This window comes from Leucoraja erinacea, chromosome 8, assembly GCF_028641065.1.
Source record: "Leucoraja erinacea ecotype New England chromosome 8, Leri_hhj_1, whole genome shotgun sequence".
In the NCBI taxonomy this organism is placed as follows: Eukaryota; Metazoa; Chordata; class Chondrichthyes; order Rajiformes; family Rajidae; genus Leucoraja; species Leucoraja erinaceus.
The window spans coordinates 28,864,972-28,890,364 of NC_073384.1; the positions used below are offsets into that span (position 1 = coordinate 28,864,972).

Genomic DNA, 25,393 nt, shown 5'->3' on the forward strand with positions numbered 1-25,393 from the left:
CTAAAACTCTCATCTTGTTTGTTCGCGTGTGAGCATGTTCTCCAAATTCTGCCAAAACGGTACATGATAGCGCCACAATCTTTGGCCCACCTTATTCACCATTGTCCTGTCATGTGCCGTAGCAAGTTCCCTTCAGATTGATGTTATATTTTACAAGTCTTTGACATTTTAAACTTTACAAAAAACACTTTTCCACTTGCCATGCCCATCAGCCACGTTCAACGTCACAATGCGATCCCGAATCTCATTTACATAAAAAATTGACATTGATTTTATTCTAAAATCAACTCAGTTTTAATCAGGTTCTTCCGTTTTCATTAACAGCTAACACTGTGTTTAGGTTATTTTAAAGAAAAATGTGATTTTCATTGAGAATGTAATTTTTTTAAAAACATTGATTTTCATTGTGGGGGTTGGTGGAGCAGGGGGATAGAGAGAGAGGAGGGGAAATTGGGGGAGGTGAGGAGGGAGAGTGGGGGGAGAGAGGGGTGATAGAGGGAGAGGAGGGTGGGTGGGGGGAGTAAGAAGTGGGAGATGGAGGGAGAGGAGGGAGGGGGGAGGTGAGGCAGAGTGGGGGGGATGGGATGGAGGGTGAGGGGAGGAAGCAGAGGAGGGTGGGGAGAGGAAGGATAATGGAGAAGGGGAATAGGGAACTGATGAGGAAGATTGAGGTGCGTTCACATTGATCTTATATTTTACAGGCTATTGCCATTTTGAACTTTAAAAACGTCGCAGTCACATTCCCACTTGCCAGCCGCAACTGCGCAGTTGGGGGATGGTTGCAGTGACTTGATGGGGATCTCTGGCGTTACAATGGGAACCCGTCAGCCGCGCCTGTGCAGTTGGGGGCTATGGGACAGTGGTGGAATATTGCCTTGGGGGACGGGCAGTTTGGTGGAATATTGCATAGGGTGAAGGGGGCCCAATGGGTCCCACTTGGTCTAGAATTCTTTAAAATTAAAGACTATTTAAATCAAATTAAATCAAAAGTTCAAACAGTTTTAAAGGAAACATTGACTATGTTAACCTGAGTCACTGCTGGAAGGACTAAGATTCAATGATACTTTTAATTATACTTTATTGTGACATGTATTTTGGTACAGTGAAATTCTTTGTTTTTCAACACAATGCACAAAGTACGCCAAGAGTCGCCACATATCTGGCATCAACAAAGTTAGAAAAGTACTCAGAGTCTCGCCTGGACCCTCTTTGTTCTCAGCAGCCTCCCCCTACCGTGAGGGTACTGGAAAAGTACTGAGTCTCGCCGGGACCCTCCTTGTTCTCTGTGCCCCCCTAGCTGGGTCCCTCCTTGTTCTCGGCGCCCTGACTGCCTCTCCATGGTCCATTCTCGACCCGCCATCTCTCTGCGGTTCGTCCTCGTCCCGACTGCCTCTCCCCCCTCACACAGTTCACCAGCGAGAGACTTATAACCATATACCAATTACAGCACGGAAACAGGCCATCTCGGCCCTACAAGTCCGTGCCAAACAATTATTTTCCCTTAGTCCCACCTGCCTGCACTCATACCATAACCCTCCATTCCCTTCTCATCCATATGCCTGTCCAATTTATTTTTAAATGATACCAACGAACCTGCCTCCACCACTTCCACTGGAAGCTCATTCCACACCGCTACCACTCTCTGAGTAAAGAAGTTCCCCCTCATGTTACCCCTAAACTTCTGTCCCTTAATTCTGAAGTCATGTCCTCTTGTCTCATGTCCCCACTAATCACCTGCCTCCAACCCGACAAACAGCCATCCACCATTACCCTCTGGCGTCTCCCATTCAGCCACTTTTGAATCCATCTTGCTACTCCTGCATTTATACCCAACAGTTGAACCTTCTTAACCAACCTTCCATGAGGAACCTTGTCAAAGGCCTTACTAAAGTCCATATAGACAACATCCACTGCTTTACCCTCGTCAGTTTCCCTAGTAACCTCTTCAAAAAATTCAAGAAGATTAGTCAAACATGACCTTTCAGGCATAAATCCATGTTGACTGTTCCTAATCAGACCCTGTTTATCCAGATGCTTATATATATTATCTCTAAGTATCTTTTCCATTATTTTGCCCACCACTGAAGTCAAACTAGCTGGTCTATAGTGCATTATAGCATCGAAGCAGGTGTAGACCAGTGTGTCTTTCAAACCTGATGACAGCTGATATGTAACTAAGGTTTCTTTTACCTGCTGTGATTCAGTGTCACTCAGGTACTATTGTTTACCCCCAATCCGAAATAAAAACCAAAGAATTTTAGATCTGATAATTTTTTAATTGACCAGTGAGAAGTGAGATCACTACGCTTTAAGAATAGTTTCCTCGCATAACTGGTGAATCTTCTAAGTTTTGATTTTAAACCGTGCTCCTGCTTCAGGACTTCCCTCTTTCTTTATTTTCCCACAGTATCCTCCCAAACCCTCCACCTAAGGAAATATTTAACTATTCTATTGAATCATATGTATTAACAACATATGGGAGGTTTGTATGTTATTTCCGGCATGATCCTAGTAATTATAAACACAAACTACGTGATGGTGTTTTTTCCCTTCCACTGAATCAGCTTGATGGCTGTTTGCTTAAATATTAATGATGGCAAAAAAAACTGTGTTTTCTCAGTTAGATTAACTTGGAGATCTGATAGAAACTTACACCAACTATAAGACTCCCAGCTGCAGGCTTTTTAACACCATGTTTGAATCCCAAAGTCTTATTTAGCACAGAGTCATGCTCAAACTAACAATATCCACAGGGTTCAGGAACTGAATCACTGAGTACCATATGTCCCTTCCATTTGGGGCACTGAATGAATCCCAGTTATTTCACTTCTGCCATCAAGCAGGTTACTGAAAAAAACTGTAATGCTTATATAACCCATTTTGAACTTGTTCTTACAGCATGTCTACTTTATAGCAAATGATCAGTAAAGATTTACTTTAATTAAATATTGACTTTTCTTCTAAGAAAATATTTTAAATGCAAGTTCGGCTGGTGTTCACTACTTGGCAGAGTTATCAGAAGGCAACACACCTCTTTAGCTCACAGGCAACATAACATATTCCATGAGTAGCCAAGAGGGAGAGCTGTTGGACAATTTGATCCCAACCGTAAACAGGAATATTTTGAGGTTGCCTACAAAGGATTGAGCTACAGTAGCAATGTTACAAAATTTTGAGATTTAAAAAATCAAGTCTGTAATTTATCCCATCAGATAAAGCATAAAAATAAGTTTAATTTGACACCTAATTCACTTTCATATCTCAAGTATTTAAAAAGTTATGGCCATTTTCATACTCGGAAATAAGCATCTTGTTCCCTATTGATTTTCTATGGACATAACAAAAAAGCTGTGATCGTATGCAGTCAAAAGCCCATAACCTTCTTAAAAATTAAGAGAACTGAATGAAATTTTCAGTTATCGTAGATTGAACCATTCTGAAACAAATATAAAATAATCTTACTTGGATGACCTGAAATTAAAGCATATAATTAGTTAGTTACCCAAGTGTAGCTAATTTCAAACTTCAATTACTAGATCTAAACATCTATCCATTTCTTAATAAATGATTAACATTTTTAAATAGCCTAAGTGTCCAAATAATATTCATAAATAATTCACAATAAAACATGATTTTTAAATCTCATTTACATTAATTTATAGGCCAGATGGAAGGAATTTAGTGTTCAATTGCTGTAAATTAAAGTCAATTTAAATCGGCTTTCTAGTGGGATCCTGTGAACGCGCTGGTTTAGAACGTTCACATTGCGCTAGATTTGTACCCTCAAATGCCCAGAAAAATACTGCGGGATATAATGGGGCCAAAATGAGCTACTCGCAATATTAAACTTTGTATAAAGGGATCTTAAGAAGCCCTTTTTAATGTACCTTCTGTTGTCTGCTCTATGCGACCCTGACGGCTGCCGGTGGTCGCAGGTTTAGAGATTGATTTTTAAACTACTATAACTATCATACAAGGCCTTTAAAACTAATAATAGCTTTTGCGACGGGGTCTTCCAGCGATTTTCCGTTAATAATTAACTAGGCTGAACATCTTCAATTGGAACAGTCTAGAGAAAATCGCGTTTTAAACCCGCCCCTCTAAACGTCGCCAAAATCGCGCACACGGGCAGGGACAGATTTTCAGCGACGCTTCAGGTAGGCTTTGCAACATACCTAGCTACAGTGGCCCTAATTTGACTGAAGGATTTTAATTCTATTTTTGCATGTAAGTTCATCACAATAATCATAATAATCATGTAGCAGCGAACCATCTGAATCCAACTTGACACTAATTATAGAAATTCTGAACAGATTTTGGATAATATGAAATAGAAAAATGGGACAGATGGTGAAGATGGTTGTGACAGATAGTGATGATGATTGTGAACGATTGCAGCAGGATCTGGATGGAGTGGCCAGGTGGGCCGAGGAATGGTTGATGGAATTTAGTACAGAGAAGTGTGAGGTGTTGCATTTTGGGAAGTCCAACGTGAATGGTAGGCCTTTGGCCTACCATTAAGGATAACTGATTAAGGATAAATGGTACAACATGCTTGTAGAGCAGAGGGATCTAGGAGTACAGGTGCATGGTTCCTTGCAGGTCGAGTCACAGGTGGATAAGGTGGTCAAAAAGGCTTTTGACATTTTGGCCTTCATCATTCAGAGTATTGAGTATTGAAGTTGGGAGGTTATGTTGCAGTTGTATACGACGTTGGTGAGATCGCATTTAGAATATTGTGTTCATTTCTGGGCAGCATGTTATAGGAAAGATATTGTCAAGCTTGAAAGGGTTCAGAAAAGATTTACCAGGATGTTGCCAGGACTAGAGGGTGTGAGTTATAGGGAGAGGTTGAGTGGGCTGGGTCTCTATTCGATGGAGCGCAGGAAGATGAAGGGTGATCTTATAAAGGTGTACAAAATCATGAGAGGAATAGATCGGGTAGATGCACAGAGTCTCCTGCCCAGAGCAGGAGAAGCGAGGACCGAATGATATAGGTTCAAGGTGAAGGACAAACGATTTAATAGGAATCCAAGGGGTAACTTTCTCACATAAAGGGTGGTGGATGTATGGAACAAGCTGCCAGATGAGGTAGTTGAGGCTGGGACTATCCCAACGTTAAAGAAACATTTAGACAGGTAGATGGATAGGACAGGTTGGAGGGATATGGACCAAGCGCAGACAAGTGGGACAAGTGTAGCTGGGACATTGTTGGCCAGTCGGGCAAGTTGGGCTGAAGGGCCTGTTTCCATACTGTATCACTCTATTACTCTCTAAGGACATCGTTTTGCAAGTAAGAAGAACAAAATTGTACACAGTACTCTCCAGAGTGGTCTTAGCAATGCTCTGTATAATTTTTCATAAGATATCCTTGATCCTGCACCCAAAACCACTTGCAAGAAAGATAATATGCTATTTGCTCCTTAACTTCATGTTGTACCACTGTTTGCTTTTGGTGACTAGTGTACATCAGTCTATCATTGTTTAAATAATACACTGCCTTTCTGTTTTCCCCACCAAAGTGCCTGACTTTGCCTTCCTCCACAGTATACTTCATCTACTACTGAATTTGTGTATAGCACTTTGAAGACTCTCTGTATCCATCTTGCACCTCAAAATCCTACCTGGATTTGTGTTTTTGGTGAACTAGGAAATGTTATGCTGCCTGACCTGCTGTGTTACTCCAGTACTTTGTGTCCTTTTTTGTTTTAACTGGCATTTGCATAACTTATTTGTAAATATTTTATTCAGTTCTCTTCAGCCAAATTGTGATATATATTGTGGGGAGCAAGGGAACGAGGATTGATCCCTGTGCTACTCGATGCCCCACCCCAAAAATACTAATTTATTCATAATTGTTATCAATTTGTAATCAAATTCTAGTTCACATCAGAAAATCACCCACAGGTTCAATTTTGCACATTACTTCTTATTTGGGATTTTTAACGGCTTATGAAAATCCAAATTTAGTATATTTTCACGTGTAGCAAGGTACACTGAATAGCTTTTATTATGTGCTATCCATCAAAAATAAGAATATAACTGATTACAATCAATCCATCCCCAATGTACTGATTAAGGATAAATGGTACAAAATTTTGTGCAAGATAAAGTCCGATTTAAAGATAATTAAGAGGTCTCCAATGAGGTAGATGGGAAGTCAGGACTGCACTCTAGCTGGTGAAAGGATGGTTCACTTGCCTGATAACAGCTGGGAAGAAATTGTCCCTGAATCTGGAAGTGTGTGTTTTTCAAATCTCTTTCCTGATGTGGGGAGAGTGGGGAAGTGGGAGATACGTGAGACTGGCCCTTGATTATTCTGGTGGCCTTGCCGAAGCAGCATGAAGTGTAGATGGAAGGGAGGTTGGTATGCATGATGGTCTGGGCTACGTCCACTAACGCTCTGCAATTTCTTGTGACTTGGATGGAACTGTTCCCAAACCATGCTGCGATGGATCCCAATAAAATGCTTTCTATGGCACATGTGTAGAAGTTGGTGACAGTTGCTGGGGACATGCCAAACTTTCTAAGCCTTCTGGGAGGAAGTAGAGTCATTGGTGTGCTTTCTTGTCCCATAGTTGTGATCTGGCTATCCCTAAAATCTGGAAGCTTTTGACCATCTCTACTTCCGCATCATCAATATTTACTCTGTGTGTGTGTGTGTGTGTTACTCTTTTGTAGGTTATCTCTCTTTATTGCTTATCACCTGGCATTATATTCCTAACCCACTCTCCGGAAGCCGTTGTAATTATGCTTAATGTAATCTTAAAGAACATTAGTATGTCTTTCACAGTGAACTGTAGGGCCTTAGTGAGTGTTGTTCTGTAGAGGGATCTAGGATTATGTAGTTCCCTGAAAGTGTTCGTAGAACGGTGAAAAAGGCTATTGGCAAAAAAGAAGACAAAGTGCTTGATTAACTTAGCAGGTTAGGCAGCATCTCTGAAAAACATGAATAGGCAATTTGAGGAAGGACATCTTTGCTATTGAGATAATGTAGCGTAAATTCACAAGGTTAATCCCCGGGATGGCGGGACTGTCATATGAGGAAAGATTGGAAAGACTGGGCTTGTATTCATTGGAATTTAGAAGGATGAGTGGGGATCTTATAGAAAAACATAAAATGATAAAAGGACTGGACAAGCAAGATGCAGGAAAAATATTCCCAATGTTGCGGGAGTCCAGAACCAGGGGCCACAGTCTAAGAATAAAGGGGAGGCCATTTAAAACTGAGATGAGAAAAATGTTTCTAACCCAGAGAGTTGTGAATTTGTGGAATTCTCTGCCACAGAAGGCAGTGGAGGCCAATTCACTGGATGAATTTGAAAGTTGGATAGAGCTCTTGGGGTTAGCGGAATCAAGGGGTATGGGGAGAAGGCGGGCAGGGGTTACTGATTGTGGATGATCAGCCATGATCACAATAAATGGCGGTGCTGGCTTGATGGGCCAAATGGCCTCCTCCTGCACCTATTTTCTATGTTTCCATGCCCCATCTATTCACTCTATCTATTCCCCTCAACATTTTATGCACTTGTAGGGCTTTTATGCAATCGTATTGGTGTTATTCATTTATTGAATTTTTGTTTATTGCATGGTATCTATGTATATTGGGTTAATAGGCCACTAAATCTGCACTGTAAAAATGTAATTGTTCCACTGTCTGCACATATGACATCCAAGGAAAGATAGCTGAATGGATAGAAAATTGGCTTCAAGAAAGGAAGCAGAGGTGATGGTGGATGGTTGCTTCTTGGACTGGAGGCCTGTTACTAGGCCGTCACATACAACAAATAGTCCTCCGTCAATTTTGCCACCTCCAATGTGACCCCACCACTCGCTACATCTTCTCATCTCCCTCCCTGCCTGCTTTCCACAAAGACCGCTCCCTCCGTAACTCCCTGGTCAATTCTTCCCTTCCCTCCCGCACCACCCCCTCCCCGGGCACATTCCCTTGCAACCGCAAGAGGTGCTACACTTGTCGCTTTACCTCCCCCCTCAACTCCTTTCAAGGACCCAAGCAGTCGTTCTAGGTGCAACAGAGGTTCACCTGCACCCCCTCCAACCTCATATATTGCATCCCCTGCTCTAGATGTCAGCTGATCTACATCGGTGAGACCAAGCGTAGGCTTGGCGATCATTTCGCCGAACACCTCCATTCGGACCGCATTAACCAACCTGACACGGTGGCTCAGCACTTCAACTCCCCCTCCCATTCCGAATCCGACCTCTCTGTCCTGGGCCTCCTCCATGGCCAGAGTGAGCACCACCGGAAATTGGAGTAGCAGCACCTCATATACCGCTTGGGCAGTTTGCACCCTAGCGGCATGAACATTGACTTCTCCAATTTCCGGTAGCCCTTGCTGTCTCCTCCGCTTCTCAGCTCTCCCTCAGCCCTCTGGCTTCTCCTCTTCCTTTCTCCTTTCTTCTCCCCACCCCCTCCACCCTACATCAGTCTGAAGAAGGGTTTCGGCCCGAAACGTTGCCTATTTCCTTCGCCCCATAGATGCTGCTGCACCCGCTGAGTTTCTCCAGCACTTTTGTCTGGCCTGTTACTAGTGCTGTGCCTCGGGGTTCGGTGCTGGGCCCGTTACTGTTTTTCATCAACATCAAATGATTTGGATGAGAATATACAGGGCAAGATTAGCACGTTTGCTGATGTTATTAAAGTGGGTAGTATTGCAGATAGTGAAGATGATTGTGATAAATTGCAGCAGGATCTGGATCGATTGGTCAGGTGGGCTGAGGAATGGTTGATGGAATTTCGGGTGGTTGTTGCAACACCTCACAGAGAAATGGGAGGTGTTGCATTTTGGGAAGTCTAACATGGGCAGGGAATGGTAGGCTTCTGGGTAGTGTTGCAGAGCAGAGGGATCTAGGAATACAGGAACATAGTTCATTGAAAGTGGCATCGCAGGTAGATAAGGTGATAAAAAAGGCTTTTGGCACATTGGCCTTTATCAGACAGAGTATTGAATGTAGAAGTTGGGCGGTCATGTTGCAGTTCTATAGACATTGGTGAGGCCACATTTAGAGTTGTGTGTTCAATTTTGGTCACTATGTTAAAGGAAAGATGTCGTCAAGCTGGGAAGGGCACAGAGAAGATTAAAGGGGCTGTCCCACTTGGGCGAACTAATGCCCTCGACTTATACTCGCAGCACGGTCAACACGAGGTCGTAGGAGGTCTTTGTAACTCTCCTCCATCCTCGAGAGTAGTCCCCGTGTACTCGAGGCCTCAGCTAGGTCGCCGCGTATTTTTCAACATGTTGAAAAATGCCCGCGAGTAAAAAAAGGTTGCCATGGAAAAAATCTATACTTTTTTTACTCGTAGGTTTAGTCGTGGTAGGTCATAGTAGGTCGGCATGTTAGTCGTAGGTAATCGAGAGTAGTCGAAGGTAGTCGTAGATAGTCTTCATTATAGGTGAAAGGAGGTCGAAGGAGGTCGTCTTCACTCTCCACTATTCGGTGTCCAATTTTCCCGAAGTTAATCGTAGTTAGTCGAAGCTAATCTTCAACATAGTCGAAGGAGGGCTTCTACATAGTCGAAGGAGGTCTTCAACATGACATTTTTTCAAACTCTCCTACACTTTTCTAAACTCGCCAATTAGGTCGCCCAAGTGGGACAGCTCCTTTACGAGGATGTTGCCAGGACTAGAGGGTCTGAACTATAGGGAGAGGTTGTGTAGGCTAGGACTCTATTCCTTGGAGTGCAGGAGGATGAGGGGTGATGGGTAAAATCATGAAAGGAATAAATAGGGTAGATGCACAGTCGCTTGCCCACTCCCCCTATTATTATGGATAATTGGCCTAAACGTCGCGTGTGGGAGAGATGCCTGCTGTGTTTTTAAAAACAGGTTATTTTTGTGATTGAAATTCAATTGCAGGTACATAGCTCCTTGAAAGTGGTGTCACAGGTAGACAGGGTGGTCAAGAAGGCTTTCGGTACATTGGCCTTCATCAATCAATCAGAGCATTGAGTATAGAGTATTGTGATTAGTTTAGGTCACCGTATTATAGGAAAGATGTTCTCATGCTGGAAAAGGTGGGCAAGGTAGGCTGAAGGGCCTCTTTCCATGCTTTATGACTCTAAGAAAAAACATTGAACAAAACGATGAATTTGGATGTTATTTGCATCATGATCAACATGGACATTGTGAGCCGAAGGGCCCGTTCCAGTGCTGGACTGTTCTATGCTCTATTCTATTCCATAATAAAGGCTATATTCTACAACAATACGCTATATTCTGTTCTATAATAACTATGATATTTATATTCTTAGGCATCAATGTCATAAGTGAGAGGAATAGAATTAGGCCATTCGGCCAATAATGTCTACTCCGCCATTCAATCATGGCTGATCTATCTCCCCCTCCTAACCCCATTCTCCTGTCTTCTCCCCATAACCCCTGACACCCGTGAGGAAATATTATATAATAGAACCGCTCGGATAGTGACTTTTATATAAGCTAGGTAATTTGCAAGAGAAAAGATTAAGATTTTCAGAAACATATCTCTCCTAAAGAAATAAAGTACAAGGAAACACACACACAGGGAACGGATGAATCAAAACCTAGAAACGCTAATCTGAACCTGCATAGTTTAGTTTATTGCTTTGAGGCAATTATATCGCTGGAGGAAATTGTATTTGATATGATTTTGTGTTGAAGAATGGATTACTGAATAGGACCTCTTCTTAGGCCAGAGGTCATCTGCTCTTTCTCTATGGCACATTCTTGAGCTGTGAAGTTTGTGCTGAGTTCGAGACAGAATTCAAGGCTGAGATATAATAGACTCTGGAATTTAGCTTTGGCTAAGTTAAATTCTAATGAGATTGAGATAAGGGGTAGGATGTGTGTGAAGGGGAGTGGTTGCTTGGAGAGGAAAATAATCAGATTGATGGATTTATTTATAGAAAGTCGAAGAAGCAGATGTAATTCTGATGTAATGGTCTAAGTTGTGAATTTACGCTTTGTTCTGTAACATTTGTAAAAGGCCTTGCAGATAGATTGAAAATCCAGCTTCCAGAAAGCAGGAAAGGGGCTGCAAATTAGAATGAAGCTGTATCCTGTCACAAAACACTTATCTTAAATTGATGGTTTTACGACCCATGTATGTTTGGTTGGGAAGTGTGTGTGGGTTTTGAACTTAGAAACTGTAATTCAGTGAACTCATATAATTAATGTTTTAACACATAGGTAATAGTATTTTAAACTGTGTAAAATTGTAGTGAAACAATTTATGAAATATATTGTGACCTAGTAGGACTGTAAACATTAGACTTTGTTTAGATTTATAGAAATATCTTTCTTCTTGGTATGGAAAGAGTGTATGACTTGTGTGATCATTGTATTACATATGTATCTTATATTTTGAGGAGTGGTCATTGATAATTGAGCCTACTAGGGGTTTTGCTGTGTTGAAATAAAATAATTCTAAACAAAGTTATACCACAGGCAAACAAAGGTTGTAAAATGAGGCCAGAGAAGGGGGGGGGGGATCATGTGACTGCTGTTGTAAATCACCAGAAGGACTCAGATGATTGGTTACTAGGTTGTCATACCCTCTGTATCTGAAATGTCTTAATACCTATATAAAGCAATGAGTTTGTATCAAAGTTACTCTTGTCTGGACCCGCCCCAGAGCATCAGCTCTGTGTTGGAAGGTTCAGAGACTGGTCTCAGCTGAATAAAGAATCGATTTCAACAGCTAGAAGCGTTTGAGTCAAGTTGACTTTAGATTGACAAAAGAACTCAGTTTAACACCCATACTCATCAAGAATCTATCTCTGCCTTAAAAATATCTTCTGTACTTTTTGCCTGATGGGAGAGGAGAGAAGAGGGAGTGACCAAGGTGAGACTCAGCCTTGATTATGCCGCTGGCGTGGCCGAGGCAACATGAGGTATAAATGGAGTCAATGGAAGGGCGGTTGGTTTGTGTGATGGTCTGGGCTGCGTCCACAATTTGCTGCAATTTCTTAATGCTTGCTCAACTTATTTGTTTTTCTGGGGAGAGTTTAGTTTATTGTCATGTGGACCGAGGCATATGGTCAGCATGGCCTGATTGTTCAGTTTAACTTTATTGCCATATATTCATCTTGAGAGCATACACGGCATGATTAGCAAGTTTGCAGATGGTTCTAAAGTAAAATTGGTTAGTACAGTGTCAGGGGTTATGGGGAGGAGGGAGAGATAGATCACTCATGATTGAATGGCGGTGTAGACTTGCTGGGCTGAATGGCCTAAGTCTGCTCCTACTTGTGGGAGAGACTAGGACTAGAGGTCATAGTCTCAGAATTAAAGGACGTTCCTTTGGGAATGAGATGAGATGGAATTTCTTTAGCCAGAGGGTGGTGAATCTGTGGAATTCTTTGCCACAGATGGTGGTGGAGGCCAAGTCAGTGGATAAGGCAGAGATTAACGTAGTCTCTGTAATTTATGTTGAGGTCGGAACTTTTTTGCCGACTTCGACTCTGACTCCAGCAGCACCAAAATTACTCCGACTCGTCAACTCCGACTCCACAACCCTGTTAGCTACAGGAAGAGATTGGACAGACTTGGATTGTTTTCTCTAGAACGCCAGAGGGTGAGAGAAAATCTGATATAAAATAATGAGAGGCATAGATAGGGTAGACAATCGGGATCTTTTTTCCTGGATCGAAATATCAAAATCTAGACGGCATAATTTTAAGGTGAGAGGGGCAAAATTAAAAGGAGACATGCAGGGCAAGTTTTTTTAAACACAGCTTGCTTGGTGAGTGCCGATCGCACTGCAGGACGTGATAATGGTATTTAAGCGACTTTTACATAGGCACATAGGAAGGTTGTTGATATTTTATGTTCTGAAGTAGTTTTGGTTATTAGAATAGCATTGATTACTTTCTGTCCAAATTAATTTGTGCATCATTCTGCCTTTAGAACATAGACGCAGAACAGTATAGCACAGTATAGAACAGGCCTTTCAGCCCACAATGTCTGTGCCAAACACGATGCCAAGATCATCTCTTAGCTGCCAGCACATAATCTATATCACTCCATTCTGTGCATATCCACATGCCTATCCAAAAGTCTATGAAAAGCCACTATCATATCTGCCTCAATCACCACCCCGGCCTCACGTTCCAGGCACTTACCACCCTCTGTGTAAAAAGAAAAACTTGCCCCACACATCTTCTCTAAACTTTGTCTCTCTCTTACCTTAAAGCAAGTCGCCTAGTCCTGGGAAAATGTTTTAATTGTATACCAGGTCTCCCCACAACCTCCGGCGTTCAAGAGAAAACAATCCCATGACTGTCCAACCTCTCGATAGCTAATCCAAGTTTGCAGATGACACAAAGCTGGGTGGCAGTGTGAGCAGCGAGGAGGATGCTATGAGGCTGCAGGGTGACTTGGATAGGTTGGGTGAGTGGGCAGATGCAGTATAATGTGGGTAAATGTGAGGTTATCCACTTTGATGGCAAGAATAGGAAGGTAAATTGTAATCTGAACGGTGTCAGATTAGGAAAAGGGAAGGTGCAACGAGACCTGGTGTCTTTGTACCTCAGTCACTGAAAGTAAGCATGCAGCTACAGCAGGCAGTGAAGAAAGTTAATGGCATGTTGGCCTTCATTGCGAGAAGATTTGAGTTTAGGAGCATGGAGGTCCTCCTGCAGTTGTACAGGGCCCTGGTGAGATTGCACCTGGAGTATTGTCTGCAGTTTTGGTCTCTTAATTTGAGGAAGGACATTCTTGCTATTGAGGGAGTGCAGCATAGGTTCACCAGGTTAATTCCCCGGATGGCGGGTCTGACATATGATGAAAGAATGGGTCGACTGGGCTTGTATTCTCTGGAATTTAGGATGAGAGAGAATCTGATAGAAACATATAAATTTCTTAAAGGATTGGACAGGCTAGATGCAGGAAAAATGTTCCCGATGTTGGGAGAGTCGAGAGCCAGGGGTCATAGTTTAAGAATAAGGCCATTTAGGACTGAGATAAGGAAAAACCTTTTCACCCAGAGAGTTGTGAATCTGTGGAATTCTCTGCCACAGAAGGTAGTGGAGGCCAATTCACTGGATGTTTTCAAGAGAGAGTTAGATTTAGCTCTTAGGGCTAAAGGAATCAAGGAATATGGGGGGAAAAGCAGGAACGGGGTACTGATTTTGGATGACAGACATGATCATATTGAATGGTGGTGCTGGCTCGAAGGGCCGAATGGCCTACTACTGTACCTATTTTTTTTTCTATGTTTTTCTATGTTTCTATCCAGGCATCATTCTGGGGAACCTCCTCAGTACCCTTTCCCCAGCCTCCATATTCACCCTGTAATGGGGCAATCAGAACTGCACGCAATACTCCAAATGCGCATCGTGACCGTTTGACGTATACTCATTCAAGTCAAGTCAAGTCGTCACTTTTATTTCTATAGCACATTTAAAAAACAACTCTTGTTGGCCAAAGTGGTGGAGGTACTAACGTTATACAACATTGGTTCATAGATTAAGTACATACATAAATACATACATATAGCCCTCCCTCCGAGGACGTCAAGACAGGCTTGAGAGTAAAGATGAGTTTTAAGTCTCGACTTAAAAGGAGTTGATGGAGGGGGCAGTTCTAATGGGAAGAGGGATGCTGTTCTACAGTCTAGGAGCTGCAACCGCAAAGGCGTGGTCGCCCCAGAGCTTTTGCCTAGACCGCGGGATGTTCAGTAACCCCAAGTCGGCCGATCTGAGGGACCTGGAGGTGGTGTGGTGGGTAAGCAGACTTTGGTGTAGGTGGGGGCAAGCCCGTTAAGGGCTTTGTAGACATAAAGAAGGATCTTGAAATTTATTCGGAACAGCACAGGGAGCCAGTGGAGAGAGGCCAGAATCGGGGTGATGTGGCCCCTTTTCGGGTGCCCGTCAGGAGTCTCGCTGCAGCGTTTTGGACCAGTTGCAGGCGGGACAGGGAAGATTGGCTGATGCCAGTGTAAAGGGAGTTGCAGTAATCGAGGTGGGAGGAGATAAATGTGTGGATGACCTTTTCGAGGTCATCAAACTAGAGTTTTATTTTAGCTATCGTCCGAAGCTGGAAGAAGCTAGCTTTTACCACGGCATTGACTTGTTTGTCAAATTTCAACCGTAAACAGGAATATTTTGAGGTTGCCTACAAAGGATTGAGCTACAGTAGCAATGTTACAAAATTTTGAGATTTTAAAAATCATGTCTGCAATTTATCCCATCAGATAAAGCATAAAAATAAGTTTAATTTTACACCCAATTCACTTTCATATCTCGTATTTAAAAAGTTATGGCCATTTTCATACTTGGAAATTAGCATCTTGTTCCCTATTGATTTTCTATGGACATAACAAAAACGCTGTGATCGTGGACAGTCAAAAGCCCATAACTTTCTTAAAAATTAAGAGAACTGAATGAAATTTTCAGTTATCGTAGATTGAAGCATGCTGAAACAAATATAAAATAATCTTACTTGGATGACCTGAAATTAAAGCATATAATTAGTTAGTTACCTAATTGTAGCTAATTACAAACTTCAATTACTAGATCTAAACATCTATCCATTTCTTAATAAATGATTAACATTGTTAAATAGCCTAAGTGTCCGAATAATATTCACAAATAATTCACAATAAAACTTGATTTTTAAATCTCATTTACATTAATTTATAGGCCAAATGGAAGGAATTTAGTGTTCAATTGCTGTTAATTAAAGTCAATTTAAATCGGCTTTCTAGTGGGATCCTGTGAACGCGCTGGTTTAGAACGTTCACATTGCGGTAGATTTGTGCCCTCAAATGCCCAGAAAAATACTGCGGGATATAATGTGGCCAAAATTAGCTACTCGCAACATTAAACTTTGTATAAAGGGATCTTAAGAAGCCCTTTTTAACGTAAAAATAAACAGCCTACCTTCTGTTGTCCCCTGTATGAGATCCGACCCGTTGTCGGCGGTCGGGGGTTTAGAGGTTAATTTTTAACCTACTATAACAAGTAAAGAAAGCCCTTAAAACTAATAATAGCTCAAGCGAGGGAATCTTCCAGCGATTTTTCGTTAATAATTAACTAGGCTGAAAAACCGCGATTTGAACAGCCTAGTGAAAAATCGCGTTTTAAACCCGCCCCCCTCTAAACGGTGCCAAAATCCCGCACATGGGCTGGGACAGATTTTCAGCGACGCTTCAGGTAGGCTTTGCAACATACCTAGTGAGTCAAATGTCACGCCAAGGTGTTTGACTTGAGGTTTGAGTAGTGGGGTAAGGCTTCCAAGGTTGCCTGCTTTGATTTTTATTGAGTCCGAGGGGCCGAGAAGGATGACCTCAGACTTACTCTGGTTTAGTTGGAGGACGTTCTTGGCCATTCAACACTTTATATCCTAGAGGCAGTGGATAAGGTTAAGTAGATTTTATTGTTTTTTGGGCTTCAGGGGGAGATAGAGTTATGTATCGTCTGCATAGCAATGGAAGGAAATGCCGTGCCTTTAAATGACTTGGCCAAACGGGAGATTATACAGGGAGAAGAGAATGGGGCCAAGGATGGAACCTTGTGGAACCCCGCAGCAGATGCTAGCTGGGGAGGAGAAAGAGTTGCCTATGTTAGTAGAGAAACTCCTACCTTAGAGGTAGGAGATGAACCAGCTCAGGGCAGTGCCATCAATACCAATCCCGTACCGGAGACGGCCAATTAGAATGATGTGGTCGACAGTATCAAATGCTACGCTGATATCGAGAAGGCGCAGGATTGCACAGTCGCCGGAGTCAGTGGTGAGCAGTAGGTCATTATGTACCTTCAACAAAGCAGACTCTGTGCTGTGGTGGGCATTATGAGTACAATTACTATTTAAAAAAAATGTTTGGACTGGTTCATGGGTAGGAAAGTTTCAAACGGATATGTACCAAATGCAGGCAATTAGCTCAGGAAAGCATCTTGGTTGACAAAGACGAATTGGGCCAGAGAGCCCATTCCCACGCTGTATACCTCTAACTCAGTACCAGACTAAATGTTTGTTTATTTTCTCCTCATTTCAATTAATATTTTTACTGATTAAATGTGTGTTTAAAGTTGTAATTGTGGGTGAATGTGCACAAGGATAGCATGTCAAATGTTGTTTTTCAGTAGAGTAATTGATCTTGAAAGACCATTTGTTGCTTTCCATAGATCCATGCTCAACGTGAATCCTGTACTAGTTGAGAGCATCGAAAAGTAGATACAAAGATTGTATTTTTGTCAGTCTCACATTATTTACCTGCTATCTAAGAATTCCATTATAATATTTTCACAGGCTGAACATGAACTCCAAATGTCTACCTTTATTTAGATGTGTCAATTTGTAGATATAACAATTCAGCCTAATTTTGACTGGCTGTGATTATCTATCTTTAATAAAACTTTTATTTCAGAGGAAAGTTGTGTTTTTTCCTCCCCATGGAGAAGGAAATTGAGCATAATCCTCTACTTGTAGAGATTAGTTACCTCTGTTCAGTTGCTAAGTATCTTTTATTTTTTTTGGTAGGGGAATATATCAAAAACTGGAGACCAAGGTATTTTCTATTGAAGACTGACGGATCATTCATAGGATACAAGGAGAAACCTCAAGATGCAGATCTACCATACCCTTTGAATAATTTCTCAGTGGCAAGTAAGTCTTGAAGTCATTTTTTTTGTAGTTTTCTGGATATTTGCAGCATTATCTCAGATGTGATTTTATTTTTAGTTCAAATGTTCTGCGCTATTGTTTTTAATAATCCTCTTTGTATTAATTTCGTAGATTTGAAAGTCTAGAGGGTAGGAATGGCATGGAGAGGCTGGGGCGAAGGTCGTGCATCTATGCTGTATAAATCTATGAACCTATAAATTCATAATTTTGGAAGGTATTTCTACTGGGCAGAACATTCACTATTACGCATGAAATAGTAGGAAACTCCAGAGCAAATATACTTAAATTTGCCAGACAACTTGTAAAACATGAAATGTTAGCCCTTTCAGCAATATCATTTAGTTTAACTGTAAAAGAGATTATTATTTTCATAAGTAATGTGAACAAAAAAAAAAAAGCACCAGCATCATTTGATGTTCCCAGAGGCAAATGTTTAGTTCATTTATTCTTATTAATCTTTACCAAGCTCAATTCACATGAAATTCACGCTTTAATCACTTGATCTCCTTTGACTCCTGGGTATTTAGCTATATTCATTGAACAATTTATTCATGGTTATGGCTACTGAAAATGGTTAACCTTAGGGCAGGAAATTAAAATAAAAAAACAGTAGATGCTGGAACTGTACAATGAACAAAATACCCATTTATGGGAAGAGAAGCAAAGTGAAGAACCCTTCATCAGAACTGGGAAGGAAACAAAAGAAGCTCATTGAGTTGCAGACAGAGTGAGGGATTGGTTTGTTTTTGAGAAGGTAAAACTGACGTGACCAAGGGGATTACCTATAACAAGGTTGTCAGGTTAATGAGTGAATGGGAGCAGTTGGAAAGTGATAAAGAACATAGACAAAGGAATGTGCGTGTTATGAAATGCAAAGCAGGAAGACGAGTCAGGCTGAACATAACATCACTCCCAGAGGCTGAAGGAGAAAACAAACAAACTGAACCATTATCACAGATGGATGAATCATACAGAAACAAATCTATTAACCGGAAATCGTAGTAATTCAATATCCAGTCCAGAAGCTTCAATATCTTAGATGGAATGTTGGGTTGCCTAATCGCATGTTTACTTTAGGCCTAAACGTACAGGAGACCACAGATCCCCAGCTCCAGCCCCTTCCCTTCTGGTCCCATTCGCCTCTGAGGGCGTCGATGGCTGATGATCCTCCGGATGAGGTGAGGAGGGAGACAGGGGGGATTGAGGCTGATGAGGTGGTAGGGCGAGAGAGGAGGGCAAGTGGGCCTCGCTCGGGACAGCCCACGGCCTTGCTTGGGTCTGCGCCCGCGGCCTCTGCTGCTGGTGCCGCCCGCTGTGAGTCCCGACTGCACTGCCATAGCACCGCCCCCCAGCTCCAGCCCCTTCCCCTCTGGTCCCATTCGCTGGCTCCCGCCCCCCCCCCCCCGTGTGATACCCCCCTCTCCCCTATGGTTCTTTCCCCATCTTTTCTCCGAGCTCTCTCACCCCCCACACCCCCACATCCCACACCCCCCCTCCACCCTCCACCCCATAAAACCCCCCGCCCACATTTACCACCCTCCCCCCACACACCACCCTGCCCACACCCCCCTCCCCCCTCCCACACACACTCCTCCCCCCCCCCACACTCCCCACAAAAACCCCCTTCCCTCCCACACACACCCCCTTCCCCCACACACATCCCCCTCCCCCACACACACACCCCCCACACCCCCCTGCCCACACACACCCGCTTTACCTCCCACACACACTCCCCCCCCCCCCACACACTCATCACACACACACCCCTCCCCACCCACACTCACCCCCTTCCTCCCACACACACAGCCCTCCCCCACACACAGGCCACACCCACCCGGATACACACCCATATACTCCCTCCCCTCTTCCCCAAACGCCCTCCCCTACTCCCGCCCCCCCCATACCTCCCTGCTCCCACCTCACAGGGACTGTAAATAATGTACCTGGAAACACCGGGGAGGCCTCCATTGTGTCCGGAAACGTGGCAGACGGGCAGGACTTCAGGTCAGACTGAAGCGCAGGGGACTATGACCCCCTCTCCCTACTAGCCAATGTTCAATCACTAGAAAATAAAGTGGAGGACTTAAGGTCAAGGCTGCTTTATCAAAGGGAGCTGAGGGAATGCTCTTTTATGAGCAGTTTTTTATTTTTCATGTTTGTTTATTTGTTTAATTAAGGATTCTTATCCCAGCCTGCACTTAAAATTAGTGCATTGGATGAATAAAAAGGATATTGCTGCCAAAATGCTGCCTGTAAGAACAATCCCAGATGTTTGTAATGTGATTGTTAGAAAAGAAAAAAGGTTTAGTATAGATAATTTTATTATGCACAGGCAGTTAGCACAATTAAGAAAGATTGAAAGTTTTGATTTTGCATGCTATGCAAACAGATCAGATAAATAATTCATGGCTACAATCAGTTCAAACTCAAGTGCAAGAGATCGAGCAAAGGGAAAGATACAGAGTGCAGTATATAGTTCTCAGCATTGAAGTGCATTATAGCGCATCAGTTCCATAAAAAAGTCCATTGTCCTCAATTGGATAGGGGTGAATTAAACAGCACTCTAGCTTATGGACGGAACGTTTGGAAGCCTGATAATCGAGGGAAAGAGATTTTACGAATCTAATGGTGCGTGCTTTCAAGCTTCTGTACCTCTGTCGGACGGGAGTATGAAGAAGAAGAAATGGTCAAGGTGGGGCAAGGCTTTGATTATGTTGGCTGCTTTTCCGAGGCAGTGTGAAGTGTAGATGTAGTCAACGGTGGGAAGTTTGGTCTGAGTGATTGTCTGGGCTACAACTACAACTGTCTGCAATGTCTTGCAGTCTTGGGCAGAGTTGTTCCCAATATTATAATGGAAAGATATTGCCATATTTTGGCCCATGACAGATATCTAGAGAGATTTTATTTGCTGCTGTAATGCAGACACTGATTGTTAATTGTCAAGTTTAAATGTACATAATATAATTATGCTTAACTTCATTTTTTGAAATTCCAAATATGTACTTTTCCATATTGATTATTGTACTCTTTTCAGATGGATGAAAATTGGTTATTATTGCGAAGGGTTAGAGGGTGGATCTTTGCGGTGATTATTGGAAACCATTCTACACATTTACTCAGATACCAGTGTAAAAATATTTCTAGGAGACACAAGAAACTGCAGATATTGCCTTACAAAAAAATTAGTAAAAAAATATGATAGATGTAGGTTCAAGATGAAAGATCAGCAGGACACTGGTGTGACTCATCTGCATTTCTTCAAATTACAATCAAGGAATTGATAACAGAATCGATGGGCCAAATGGCCTAATTCTGCCCCACTGTCTTATTATCTCATTAATCTTTTATGATCACCTGAAAGGATGGCATGTGTATCTTTGTTTAAATCCCTTATTTAGAAAAATACCTGTTTGCACTGTATTAAGTTATTGTACTGGCCTGGATGAGGTCAGGAAAAGGCCAGACGCCAGGCAGGTTCAGAAGTTGTTTAATCGATCATGGCAAACACACACAATGGGAAACCACGTGGCCAGACAATCGTCCCTGTCCCTCAAGAGCCGAGCGGTATGACCCAAGGAGTGACCTAACCCCCAGGGACCGCTACAGGACCCCCCCCCCCCCCCCAAGAACCAGAGGCACGAAACGGACAGGAGGGCGCACGCGGCGACCAGCCCAGGTGCGCGCCAGCTCGGCCCAGGAACGGGCAACCGACCAACAGATGCAGGGGATGGAGTAGCCACTGGAGGAGGTACCCTAGACGGAGGGCGCCCTCGCTTAAGGGGCCGGGCTACCAGCACCGGTCGATCAATGTCAATATGCGCCGGCTTCAGCTGCACAACCGAAACAGTCTTACGCCGACCCCCATGTCCAAGACGAAAGTGGACGAGCCATGTTCCAGGACCCGGAAGGGACCCTCGTACGGCCACTGGAGGGGTGTCCAATGGGCATCCCTGCACAGGAAGATGAACTGGCAGTCCTCCAGAGCAGAGGGAACGTGCGGACGGAAGGACTCATGATGAGACATGGGCACCGCACCAGCTTGCCCACCATCTGCCGAAGACGTTGCAGAGTGTCCGAAAGCTGCTCCACCTGGCCCCGCGCTGGTGGGATGAACTCCCCGGGCACCGTCAATGGGAACCCATACACCAACTCGGCGGAGGAGGAGGCCAAGTCCTCCTTGGGTGCGGTGCAGATTCCCAGCAAAACCCACGGCAGAGCGTCCACCCAGTCTGGATATTTGAGCCGTGCCTTCAAGGCAGCCTTGTGTTGGAGGTGAAACAGCTCCACCAGTCCGTTCGCCTGCGGATGATACGCCGTTGTGCGGTGGAGACGAATCCCCAGGAGGCGTGCCATGGCCGACCGCAGTTCCAACGTGAACTGAGGCCCCCGGTCGGATGTTATGTCCAGCGGCATCCAGAACTGGGCGATCCAGTGCGCCACCAAGGCTTGAGCACAAGCAACCGTTGAGGAATCAGATAGCGGAATTGCACCCCCAGGACCACAGACAACGTCCTCCAACTGCAAGCCCGATACCGCCGTACGATAGGCGACCATTTCCTCGTCGACCAGCAGTGCGGCTGCCAGGGCAGAATAATCAATACCCTCAGCGACTTGGAGAACCGCGTGAACCGCAGGTCGCGATAAGGCATTGGCCACCCTGTTGTACTTGCCCTCGACGAAACGGATGGAGGTGGTGTACTCGGACACGTACGCCAACTGCCCCTGCTGCTGGGCAGACCACGGGTCTGAAACCTTGGCAAACGTGAAAGTTAGCGGCTTGTGATCTGTGAAGGCAGTAAAAGTCCTCCCCTCCAGGAAGTAGCGAAAGTGACGTACAGCGAGGTACAGAGCAAGGAGCTCATGGTCGAAAGCGCTGTAACGGCGCTGAGCATCACTGAGATGCCTGCTGAAGAAGGCGAGTGGCCGCCAGCATCCGTCAATGAGCTGCTCCAACACTGCCCCAACTACCACCTCAGAAGCGTCCACCGTCAGGGCGGTTGGGGCATCCTCTCGTGGATGGGCGAGCATCGTGGCCCCAGCCAGGGCCTCCTTGGCACTCTCGAACGTTGCTGCTGCTTCGTCGGACCCCTCAACCTCCTTGCGATGACCAGTGATCAGGTGGAAAAGCGGGCACATGATTGCAGCCGCCACCGGCACGAAACGGTGATAAAACGCAACCACCCCCACGAATTCCTGGAAGCCCTTAACTGTGGTCGGACGAGGGAACCGGTGGACAGCATCCACCCTGGCCGGCAGAGGCACCACCCCTTGTGGAGTTAAGTGGTGGCCAAGGAAGTCGATGGCCGTCACCCCAAAATGGTACTTGGACAAGTTGATAGCCAACCCCTAGTCTCTGAGGCGCTGACACAGCTGACGGAGGTGGATGCAGCGCTCCTGCCGCAAGCGGCTTGCCACGAGTATGTCGTCCAAGTACACGAATACAAAGTCCAGGCCATGGCACATACAGTCCATAAGCCGCTGGAAGGCCTGCGCAGCGTTCTTCAACTCAATCGGCATCCGCAAGGGACTTCCGGTGGCGCCATGGAGCAGTAAGAGGCACTCCTTTTAGCTCCGCTCCGAAAAACGCATTAAAACGCGTTAAAATACCTGAAAAAGATAAACGGACCGAATGAAAAACACTTACCAGCAGTTGCCCGGCGTCGCGTAAGTGACGTCATCAGAAATCAATGTATACCGACTGGATACCAGTATTTTAAATGAGTAAACCAATTCTGCCTACCTCAGACCAGACAAAGAACCCGATTGCAGGTTCTGCAAGAGAAAGAAACTTCTGAAGAATCTGAGGAAGAAGGACTTATTTCTACCATGGAAGAGCAAACACAAGAACAAGCTTTAAGACGGGCTATGGCAAAAGACTTTGGAGAAATTCTGACTGAAAAGCTTGGAAATCTAGAAACAAAACTTGATGTCGGAGTAAAGAAATCTGCGGAAAAATTGACACTCTACAAGTTTGAATCGAAGAGGTAAATTCCATTTTGAAAGGAGAAATTAAAAGGGTCGAAGAAGATATTAGCAAAAAGTTGGAACCCATTCTCCTCACATCGAAACAACGCTATCTCCTCACATCGAAACAACGCTATCAGAGAACTCGCTACTACTATGGACATCTCTCAACAACGCAAAGACTGAAGAAAGATCTAGACCGTGTTTCTGGGCAAATGGACAGAATGACCGACAAATGCCTGGATCTTGAAGCTCGGTCTAGACGCCAAAACTTAAGAATAGTTGGAGTGAAGGAAGGGAAGGAAAGTGGAAAAGATTCTCGGGTCTTCACTGCCAACTTACTTCAACAGGTATTTAATCTGCCTGAGAGACCTAAAATTGATCAAGCACATCGAGTTCAGAGAGCCCGATCAGGTGCTGGAGCCCCACCAAGACAAATTATTCTTAAACTACACGACCTATCAGTTCTTGAAGATATCATGAAGAAAGTGGCAAGTGCAAGAACCCTGATGTTTGAAGGAGAAAATATAAGAATCTTTAGAGACTATCCAGCAGAGGTCGTCAAGAAGCGAGCACTTTTCACCAAGACGCGTGTTATCCTCAATGTATCCTGCCAAATTAAGGGTCACATATGGAGATTCAGAGCGTTTCTTCATCGACTGAGAAGATGCATTTAAATACGCGCAAGATTTAAAAAAGGACTTAAAGGGATAAGTAGATAAGTAATACTTGGCATAGCTCTGTATGATAAAGAATTGATTCGGAATGAGTACTAGCAGGGCCATGGCCTACTGAACCTTCACTGAACCTGTTTGTTAAATTGTGTGTTTAACTTACACCTCTTATATGTATTTATAAGGGGTAGACTGATATAATGTGTTTAAAAAAATATATATATATATATAAAAACCTGCATATAAGATGGCCGACAGGTTCACAGGCGGTTAAGTCTAGACATACTTATCAAAGATAGATTGGAATGTATGCGGGGAGACTGTTCAAGGTCCCCGTGTTTACGAGGAGATTGTTCAAAATCTTTGAACTACTCAGCATTGAAAACAATTTAAACGTATGGTAACAACATAATACACTAACAAATTATATAATTAAAGCTATGATAATCACATAAAATACTAACAAACGTACAAAACCGTTTATTTTAACAATACCTAATACTAACCCGTTTATTTTAATCTAATACCTAATACTTATGAGATTTACTAAATCTAGGTAACGGTCAATGAATCGGTTTATATTTAAAATACGGTTAATATCTATCCGATTGGGGGGGTTGGAATTTCTAGCAGTTGCCAGGTCAGAGCAAGAGGGTATATGTTAGAAAGTTGGTTGAAGAGGGGTAAGGGAATCAATAGTTAGGGGGGCAGGGGGTAGAGTAAGTAGATGTGAGACGGGGAAACAGTAGGTTATTCTAGGTTGGATTTAGTGTGGACTTTCGGGGAACTCGGGGCAAGACAGTTAGAGAAGAGAGTATGTCGGAGGGTGGCTTTAGCAGAGGAAGAGGGGTTAAGCAGGTGAAGATGGGTACTGGGCAAGTGGTAGTATGAGGTGAGGTTTAGAAGAGTATTAGACTGATAGGGAAGCGGTAGGATTGTTGATGGCAGTTTGAGAGGAGAGAGAGAGAGAGTTCTTGTTCTGCCTGCGAGACTGCTGGAGGTACTAATTGACCCCTTCAAGCCTGACGGTTTTTAACCGGTTATGTATTTAACATACTAATATCAATAAGCAAGACAAGAATTTTTATACATCCACTTTTTAATTTAAATAGTAAATACCCACTTAGG

At 43.6% G+C, this 25,393-nt stretch overlaps 1 protein-coding gene across 4 annotated transcripts in view; it reads left to right on the plus strand.

Annotated features, from left to right (window-relative positions):
* LOC129699479 (RAC-gamma serine/threonine-protein kinase) overlaps positions 1–25,393 on the plus strand; it is a 356,110-nt gene that overhangs the window by 135,759 nt on the left and 194,958 nt on the right. For all 4 annotated transcript variants that reach the window (XM_055639303.1, XM_055639304.1, XM_055639302.1 and 1 more), the window contains exon 3: positions 17,484–17,609. In XM_055639303.1, the coding sequence (XP_055495278.1) occupies positions 17,484–17,609 (126 nt within the window). The remainder of the gene's footprint in view (positions 1–17,483; positions 17,610–25,393) is intronic.